At 28.2% G+C, this 9,993-nt stretch overlaps 1 protein-coding gene across 1 annotated transcript; it reads left to right on the top strand.

Moving 5' to 3' along the window:
- Positions 1–1,116: 1,116 nt before the first annotated feature.
- LOC105107205 (uncharacterized protein At3g17611) lies at positions 1,117–3,011 on the top strand. Its single transcript, XM_011001046.1, has 2 exons — positions 1,117–1,505; positions 1,873–3,011. The coding sequence occupies exons 1-2, from the start codon at positions 1,299–1,301 to the stop codon at positions 2,650–2,652; spliced, it is 987 nt and encodes a 328-aa protein (XP_010999348.1). The 5' UTR covers positions 1,117–1,298; the 3' UTR covers positions 2,653–3,011.
- The last annotated feature ends 6,982 nt before the right edge of the window (positions 3,012–9,993 follow it).

Below are 9,993 nucleotides of genomic sequence, written 5' to 3' on the forward strand. Positions count from 1 at the left end.
TGTTGATTGTCATGATTTAAGGATTCTGAATTAGAAGAGCAACATATTCGAAAGTCGATTGAGAGCTTCCTCTAAACGGCGGAGGTTGTTGTTCATATCAAACTCCATTCACTGTAATCCCTCCTGAGGTGTAGCCCAAACTTCAAGTGCTTAATTTGCTCCTTATTGATTCCCATAAGAAACATGTTTTTAAACTAATGATAGGTTCTGTTTAAATATAAATAAAAACATTCATGAAAATATCCTTTTTGAGTGACGATATACCACAGTTTAACTGAAATAATTTTTTTATCCCTCATTGATAATCTATAGCTGCTTAAATAGCAGACCATATGATTGAAACTAAAAACAGAGTAAGCTAAAAAATAAAGGAACATCCTAAGACCATTACAAGTAATCGACACCTAATAAATAAAATAATAAAAATGAACTTCACGTTGAAATAAAATGCAATAGAAAGATAACATCAAGCATAAGTTTCTTCAACTGCTATAACTTGGTCCATGCACCCTGCTAAGACCCGGTCCATACATGTATTCATGTCACTCCCATACACTACATCATTATGTCTTATTTATGTTTCCTATCAACCTCCTTCCAAATATTTAGGAGTTCATTTAAAACCTCTAGCTAAACATAATAACTTATCATACTCAATTATTTTAACTATTTTAAGTATGGACATAAATTATGTTATTTTGTATTATGAATTAACTTGGGGATTATAAAATTTTAAGTTATTTTACACAAATTTGAGTTGCTAAAATAAATAAAATTATGTTGAACATAATTTAAAATCTTTATATAAAAAAAATTCATCAAAATCTAATTTACTTATTAACTTATTTGATTATTTAGTATAAAATTTTTATTTTATCTTTAGTGGTTTTTTAACTAATATTTATATTTATTATTTATATATATATATATAAAAAACACTATTATAAAATTTAATTTGGTCCAGCTAGTTAACTTTATAATTTATCCATTGGATGTTTAGTTTATATCTAATTTTTTTAATTAAATTGATTATTTTGATTTTTTTAAAATTAAAATGACGTCATTTTGTATTAATTCAGCCAATAACAAGTGACCAAGGTCGGGTGGATTATGAAAAGAGAGAGAGAAAGAGAACGGAAGCATCTAGAATTCCTTTCTCTGCAGGCAACCGACTTTAGTAGCAGGAGAGGGGCAGCACTGATGCTTTTTATAGTTATTTTCTACTACATATGTATGGAGAAAAGAGAAGAGATAGATTTTGAACAATCGAGTTTGTTAGATCGATAAATCGAAGGGAAATGGATAGAAGAGGAAGCTTAACAAAGGGAATGCTGCCGCTGCTGGCAATTCACGCTGTAAGCGAGTACTATAGGCTGCCATGGAAACCTCCTGTCACCGCGGCTCTTCTCGGTGCCAATACTCTCATCTATTTGAGGCCTGCTTTTCTCCGTCATATCCTTCCCTCTATCGATCAAGTCTGGTTTAATCCCCACCTCATTCTTAAGGTACCTATCTGGGTAGTCGTCGTCATCGTCATCATTATTATACTAGTAGAGTAGAGTAGATCCTACGTGGTTTAATTGCTATTAGTTGTTAATTGGGCAAATCAATCAATTGGGTTTCTCCAATAGATCAGAACGAATCGGTTTTTCCAATAATTTAGAAAGAATCGATTGCTTGATTGATGATGGGCTTTGCTATTAATTTGCTAAAGTCTAGTAGTTTTACTTATCTTATTCTTTGTTAATTTTTGTATACAATTATTAAGTGAAAAAAAACATCTTGTGGTTTAAAGATTTTGTATTTGTAGGTTCTGTCCTAATTGTAGGAAATAACTGATGATGCTTTTGCCTTTTGCTTTTTATTGAGCAGTATAGGGACCTGAAACGCTTCCTGCTCTCACCATTCTATCATGTGAGTGACTCTCATCTCGTTTACAACATGATGTCGCTCTTATGGAAGGGAATTCAATTGGAAACTTCTGTGGGAAGTGTTGAATTTGCATCTATGCTTGCTGCTTTACTTGCTATGTCCCAGGGTATTACACTGTTGCTAGCCAAGTCCCTCCTCCTCTTCTTTGATTATGACAAACCTTTCTACTCTGAATATTCTGCTGGATTTTCTGGTGTTCTATTTGCCATGAAAGTTGTCCTCAATTCTCAGTCCGAGAGTCTTACTAATGTCTATGGATTGGTCATACCGGCACGCCATGCTGCATGGGCAGAGTTGATTCTTATCCAAATGTTTGTACCTGGTGTCTCATTTCTTGGCCACCTCGGGGGAATACTTGCTGGGATTCTCTATCTCAAGTTGAAGAGAGCTTATTCAGGACCAGACCCACTCACTCTAACCATCAGAACCCTTACCAATGTAATAAGCTGGCCTCTGAGGTTTGTGAGGAATTTATTTCAATTCCGGCGAGGACGGATTTCTGGTCGTGGAAGTGTTGGTGGGAGGCAGACGGGAAGGACAATGTCAGGGCTGTGGAGATGCCAAGCATGTACATATGATAATTCCAGTATGTTAAGTGTATGTGAGATGTGCGGGACAAGTCGGGGAGCTCGTGGATTGTCCTCCCGTGAATTTTCACGCCATTCCGATGACCTTACATTGGAAGAAATACGTCTTCGAAGGATCGAAAGATTTGGTTGATCAGATTCTTAACTCATTTTATACGCCACCATTTGTTTTTTGATTCTGTAGCCAAGTTAGATGTGGATTAAGACCAGTTCTCAAGTTTGGCAGACCTCTCCGCCCATTTTTATACTCGAGGTCCCTTTTCTTTGAGATGTAGCTGGTCGGTGTTTGCTTTCGTAAAAGAAGTAGAAGATAGATTTTCCACTCAATCTCTTGGTTGTGGATGCAAAGCAGAAATGAGCAATGGGATAGCCCTCGAGTGTTTGATGTTGTTTTCAAACATTAGATGATTGCTTTGTGAAAGGAGTGGAAGTCATCGATTAATGTTTAGCGACTTGCGCGGGAAGGCTTTCTGGTTGTTTTTTTATTTATTTATTTATTAAAAAAAAAACCCCATGCCTTAGTGTTTTGCTGTACACAGATAGTTACATTGAAATTACTATTGGTGAAATTATTATTTTGTTGTATCAAAAAAAAAAAAACCCATTACACTAACTACTGGTGTAAAATAGTATTTTTATATTATTTATTAGTTATTATTCAAATAATCTAGGGCATATAGATCTTTTCATTACAAACAAATTATTAAATCATCCGTTAGCACATTAAAATTACTAAAATATCTTTAAATATCAATTTTTTTAAATTGGTTACATGGTTCCTCTTTTTCTCATTTTTTTTTATTATTTTATTATTATTACTAACAAGTTAGGTGTTTTGGTAATTTTATAGATATAAGTATTATTATAAAGATTGTTGAAAGGAAAGTAAGTGTTTCATGTGTTTGTTGGGCTAGCATTAAAACATCCTTAATGGCTTTTATATTATTAGGTGGCGTGTGTGCTTAATGAACTTTTAATTTAATATTGATAATTTTTTTTTTTAATTTTTGTATTTATCTCTTTAATTTTTTAAAGTAGTCTTTTAATTTATTTTTTATTTTAAATTTAATTCATATTATTTAGATTATTATTTATTTTATTTGAAATGATTTATAAATTAATTTTTTTTCAATTTTATCCTTATTCTTTTGTTTCTATTTTTTTGTTTTTTATCATTTTTTTGATTTATTTTATTTTTTTATTTTTGTCCCTCGTTATTTTATTTTATTTAATTTTTATACTAGAATTGGTTCTTATTTTCTTGATTTATTTTATTTTTTAATTTCTTCCCTTATTATTTTATTTAATTTAATTTTTATACCAAATTTGTTCATTATTCTTTTTATTATTATTTGTTTTAATTTTTAATCTTGGATGATTAAGAGTTTTGTTTCATGATTTTTTTAGGTTTGTCTTCTGTGGGATAACTCAATCTCATGATCAGCATCATGAGTTTTGAAAATTAGATTAATTTAACTTCAATTTTTTTAGGTTATATTTTTAATTTTTTTTAATTTCATCATTTGATATTATGTTTTTAGATCTTTAGTTTTGTGGTTTTTGTTGCTTTTCATTATATGAGATTATCTCAATCTTATATCCTAAGTTGTGGGTTAGGCGAGTTAATCTATATTGATTTAGAGTTTTCTTGATATTTTTTAAATTAATTTTTTTTCAGTTTCATTCTCCATTGTTTAGTTAGTTTGAGAGTTGACACCTATTGTTTAATTTATTTATTTTTTGTATGAGGTTATCCCAACTTTATAACCGAGTTGTGAGTTTGGCATGCTGACTAAAGTTAGGTTTTTTTTGTTTTTTTTTATAAATCATTTTTTTCTAATTTGTTCAACATTAGATTGGTTGGTAATTAAGTTTCAATAATTTTTTTCTTTTCATGAGGTTATCGCGTTCTCATTTAATTTTTGTTTTGTTGTCAAATAAAATCGTTGATATCTTAAAAGAATATTTAGAAAGTATATTTTCATAATATTGATAAACATTTATCTTTTTATTAGTCATTATTATTATTTTTATCATTAGCTTTTTAATCATATTATTAAATAAATCAAATTTACTGAACCTATTTGAATTAATGACTCGGCTCCCAAATTATTTTTACTTTTTTTAAAATGCAATTATCACCTAAGCATTTGTTACGTTATGACAAATTTAAATTGGTTTATAGCACAGCACTAACCACCTATCTAGAAGAAACTATAGGAAAAAATAATTTGTTAATTTAGCATTCTAAACGTAATTCATATTTTTTTAGTGTTATTATTTATTTTGACACTGTTTCATATTATGATGCATTGTGGTTGAAGATACTTGTAAGTTGATCATAATTTTAAAAATTATTTGGTTTTCATTACATAAATTTAACATGTTATATAGCAAGTGGGCCACCTATATAGTGGAGATTATAAAAAGAAATAGTTTATGATTCTAGCATCTTATATATGATTGATATTTTTTAAATAGTGTTATCCATTTTAATTTTGTTTTACATTATGGTGCAGTGTGCTTGGAGGTATGTTTAGGCTAACTACCATTTAAAAAGTTACTTGGTTTATATTTATTTAAGAGTGTGTTTCTAACAACGTTTTAAAAATATATCTGCCTTGAAAAGATATCAAATTAATGTTATTTTTTAGTGGTTGTTTTTATAATTTTGATGTGTTGATGTTAAAAAAAAAATTAATGTATTTTTAAATAATAAACACTTTAAAAAAAATATATTGTACCATAATATCAGACATCTATTAAGATTACTTAAATTTGCTTTACATCTTAAATTGTGGTAAAAGCTTGGATTTTAGAGAAGCAATAATTATATCTTTTTTAATTATTTTTTTAAATTATAATCGTAAAAATTATCAAAATATCAAATACACATTTCATGATTCATACAAACTCATTTTATTTTATCTTATGATGTTTTTAAGATATATATGATTCATGTTTTGAAACCTAAAGGTATGAGAAATATCCAAAATCAACATCAATCATGTAATAAATCTTTTTTATGCATGATAAATTTTAATATGATTTTTTTCTTAGTTAGAAATCTTTTTGGATTTTAGCTTTTGTGTTACTAAAAATCAAAGTGGCTAATTCTTGGAAATATAAAATCATATGATTTTTTTTTGTGAGATAAATTTTTTTTTCTCACTTTCTCTGTCTAAATTATAGATTTTTCATTGCATAATAAATAGGATTAGAATTTGGAAAATAGAACAAGCATTCCTATCTTTAAAAATAGATAATAACGTTTAGTATTACTAATATTTTTTTGCCAGGGAGTGCAAGTTTTTTAAAATCAATTTTTGCTTAGTTTTTTTGTGATGAAAATAAATATTTTTAAGAAAAGTAAGGATTTAAATTTTGAAAAAGAAATATATTTTATTATATGGATTTTTATTTGTTATTAATGCATATTTTTTTGTTTTATGAAAAAACATATCTTTTTTATTTGCAATATGATTTTTAAATAAAAAATACACATCATTAAAATAAATATTCACAAAAATCTCAATCGTTAAAGATGTATCTCTCCAATCAAAATTTTATTTCCTTGTTCATTTATTTCTTTTTTGTTTTAAGGAAAATAGATTTTCTATGTGAATCATTATTTTTTAATATATAGATTTATCACAATATAAAAAGTAAGATTGAATAAAAAAAATCATGATTCAATAAGGCGATAAAAAAGAGAGTAAAAGTATAATTAATATTAAAAAAATCATGTAAAAAATTTAAAATAAAAAATAAGAAAATAAATTTTTTTTATTAGTGTGTGTGTCTATATATATATATATATATCAACATGTTTTTTTATGAATCTTGCTTGATTTTTTTTTTTTTTTTAAGAATCTTGCATATCAGGTTTATATAACAATTCACAAGGTAATCGCTAACATCATTTATCATTGTGAATAATATAATCTTACTTAAAAGCTATGGAAAAATATATAACATTTTAAAAATCATTTTTATTGTCTTATTCATGGCAAATTTTATTTAAAATAACAAGAAAAAAAGTGAAGGTTAATATAAAAAGATACCACGCACTAGCCCATGAGGATTGAGAAAAGCTTTTGATCCAAAAAACAAAACCCAAATATATTTATATCCATAATATCAATCCCAAGTGTTTGATCTAGGTGAATTATATGCTTAGTTATTTAAAATAAAATAAATAATTTTTACTCCATTTGGATAGATTTAGTTTGAATTTCTATTATGTGTTTGGTGATCAGAAAACTGAATTTGAGTTCTTGGATTTAAAAAATTTATTTTTCTACTTGTTTTATATGAAAACTCTTGAAATAGGTTTTAGAAACCCAATTAAATCTATTTTTAATCCCAAAACACTATAAAATTGATAAAAAAATAAAAAAATAAATTGATTAAAAGAATTTTTTTGGGTTTGGATTTAATTTATAATGCAAGATGAAATTTTATAATTGAAACATAAAATTCTTAAATAAAAAGCACCATATATATATATATATAAATTAAAATTTCAAGGAACAAACTATAGTTTTATGCACTTCTTAAACAATATAAATGAAATGCATGTCTTTTTTTATAATTTTTTTTTCATTTTTTTCTTGCAACACATTAAAATTCTATTTTAATAGTTAATTCACATAAACAACACTTCTAGATACCTCAGGAGGTATAGAATGCAAATAAAATTTTAAATGGTAAATTAACTGGTCAGGTTTTGAGTTTGTTTCTCAATAATTATGAATTTGAGTTTTTTTAGAATCACTAAAAACTTACATAATCATTAATTTTACGGCTTGTTGGATTAGTCAAAATATATGTAAATTGGTTCAAACATCCATACTAATTAAAAATAAAAAAATTTTAGGACTCATGAATTAATATACATGTGAGCATTAAGTAGAAAAAATGAAAATGAAACACTATACAATAAATGAACAATAGTAATATCTATAGTTTTAGCCCATTTGCTGATTATTTTTTTAAAGTAAGTGAATTACTGCATATATTTAGCAAAGATTCTACCAATTTACTTATATTTTTTCTTTATTTTTATTTAGAAATTATATTTTATATCCTCAATCAATTTATACTGGAAAAATTAAAAACCTATATATAATATATCAAAAACACATAGTAGAATCTCTCTTTTCAACGTAGGTTTCTTTGTTTTCAGAATCCCTAATGTTTTTTCAAAGACTGGTAATTTCTTTTTCTTGATTATCAATTCCTTCATCTTTTAACTTAAACATTATATGCACATCATCAACCTCCACTTCTTACACCTGATAACCGCTAATCTTACTAAAAAATTCAGTATATGATACAAGTGAAAAGGTATTTTGTTATGTTTGAATTAAACCTTTTTGTTTTTCCCCTGCTTCTCTCTCTTATACCTGGACCCTGGATTCGATTATGGCAGTGATGGCGGAGGATTGTTTTGTGGATTGGTTGCGACGCTTGTTTTCTAGGTAGAATTGCTATCTTGACATTTGGTGAAGATTTTATAGTCTCTAATTTTGGCGTTGGATAAAAAATTGAATGTTTTATGTTTGAATCTATACTAGGATAGGCTAGTAGTGATTTTGTAACCCTTTTAGGTTTCTTCTGGAGACTGAAGGAAAAAATAATATTTAAAAAAAGAAAAATTCAAGTATGCTAACTAGGGTCAACTATTATAAATTATATTATATATAATATTAAAACATGTGAAAAAACACTAGATTTATTATGGACACAATATATTATATTATGAATGATACTATGGTCATAAACTGTTTGCATTATAGACGATACTGTATTGGGATTGGTTTAATTGGGACTAGTTTAACCGCTAAATCCAAAAGCAGACCCAATGGGCATTGTCTGTTTTGCGTGTAGTCAACAATTGTTGTTGAATCTAGCTAGACAGCCGAACCCAAAAGCAAATTCACTAGAGTTAGGCTTTGTTGCCAGCAGAACATACTAGAGTTGAGCTCTGCTCGTAGCAAGATCCAATAACATTGAGCTCTGTTGTCAAGCAGAATTAAATAATATTGGGTCTTGTTCTGTGATAAGAAATAAATATACCCAAGGCTATTAAGTTGATTGTGAGCAACCTTAATTTACAAGGTGTGAAATTGGATCGAAGAGAACCAAAGGATGTGCTTCCCCTTGGTGTTCTTGGTATTAATGAAAACCAGCTATTTCTCATAAAAAACTATTGGGTTGATTAATCTCTCTCCAAAGCTTATACAACTTCACATTGATAAAGTAAATCCCATCTAAAGTTTCATGTCTTCTTAATACAAAACTCACCAAAAATACATGTTTTACTAGACCACCATTCTAACTCTGCATTTGATTGAAGAAATGTTAGGATTTTCTAAATTTAAAGATGAATGTAAAACATTTATCTGAAGGTGGTGATGGAATATTGATGAAAATAATGAGAGCATTTCATTATTCATGGCCTTATCTTTCTTACCTTTTGTCAAATGTTGCACCTTTCCTCAAGATGTGTCTATATAAGATTTTAAAGAAATTGTCATAGAATGGAAATGCTCAAGTGTCAACAAATTCTGTAAAGTTGAAAGAAAGGTCTCAATTGCTCGAAAAAATCCAAGTTTTCTAAAGTTAGGATAACAATACCAAGCTCATCTTTCCAAGGTGGTGCTACATGGGATGATGATTGAGCCATTTATGTGTTTTGAGAGGATTTTTATGTTTTGAATGAGTATTGTTGGCATTGGGGAATTTAAGAGTTGGGGATTTTTCTAGTAAGGGATGGAAAGGAAAAGTGGGAAAAAAGAAGACAGGCTTTCGTTCCTTTTTTTATTTAAAAGAAGTAAAAAAAAAATTGAAAAAGTTATAGAAAGAAGATAAACATTTTAAAGAAGTACACATAAAAAAGAGAGATAAAATAGGTCCTTTTATAGCAGTACACAAGAGCTTTGAGCTCGGCTGCCTAATAAGATTCAATATCCTCGTGTTTGGCTGCCCAACAAAATCCAAAAGCTATTGGGTCCTTTTAGGGAAGGACCCATCACTAATAGGTCCCACTGCCACACGACCTAAAGCTAATAAGTCTGCTGGGGAGTAACATTTAAAGTTGATTGGTCATGTTGGGCAGTAAAACTCATCGTTGATGGGTTTAATAATACATATAATTCAAAACTATTAAAAAAAATAATCTAAGCTCAGGAATGGGTCATGTTGCCCAATAAGAATTGGTCTTGCTGCCTAACAGGGATGGGGACAGCAAGACTCTAGTGCGATTGGGTTCTACTGGAGGTAAAACCTATAACTAATGTATTCAACTGTTAGCAAGATGACACGATTAAAAGATTGATATCTTCTTCTAAGTGCAAGAGTGTCGAAGTAATAAATAATCCGGCAAGACTAGGGTCGAAACACATGGAGGTTAATTGTATAAATTATAAATGACAATAATACAACAACAACAACAACAATAATAATACTA

Source organism: Populus euphratica, unplaced genomic scaffold (genome assembly GCF_000495115.2).
Source record: "Populus euphratica unplaced genomic scaffold, PopEup_1.0 scaffold151.1, whole genome shotgun sequence".
Taxonomy (NCBI): domain Eukaryota; kingdom Viridiplantae; phylum Streptophyta; class Magnoliopsida; order Malpighiales; family Salicaceae; genus Populus; species Populus euphratica.

What these genes read in the sequence shown, in the direction of transcription:
- LOC105107205 (XM_011001046.1), top strand. Translation starts at nt 1,299, where the DNA reads ATGGATAGAAGAGGAAGCTTAACAAAGGGAATGCTGCCGCTGCTGGCA. An exon ending in ATCCCCACCTCATTCTTAAG is followed by an intron (nt 1,506 to 1,872) that starts GTACCTATCTGG and finishes TTTATTGAGCAG; the next exon opens with TATAGGGACCTGAAACGCTT.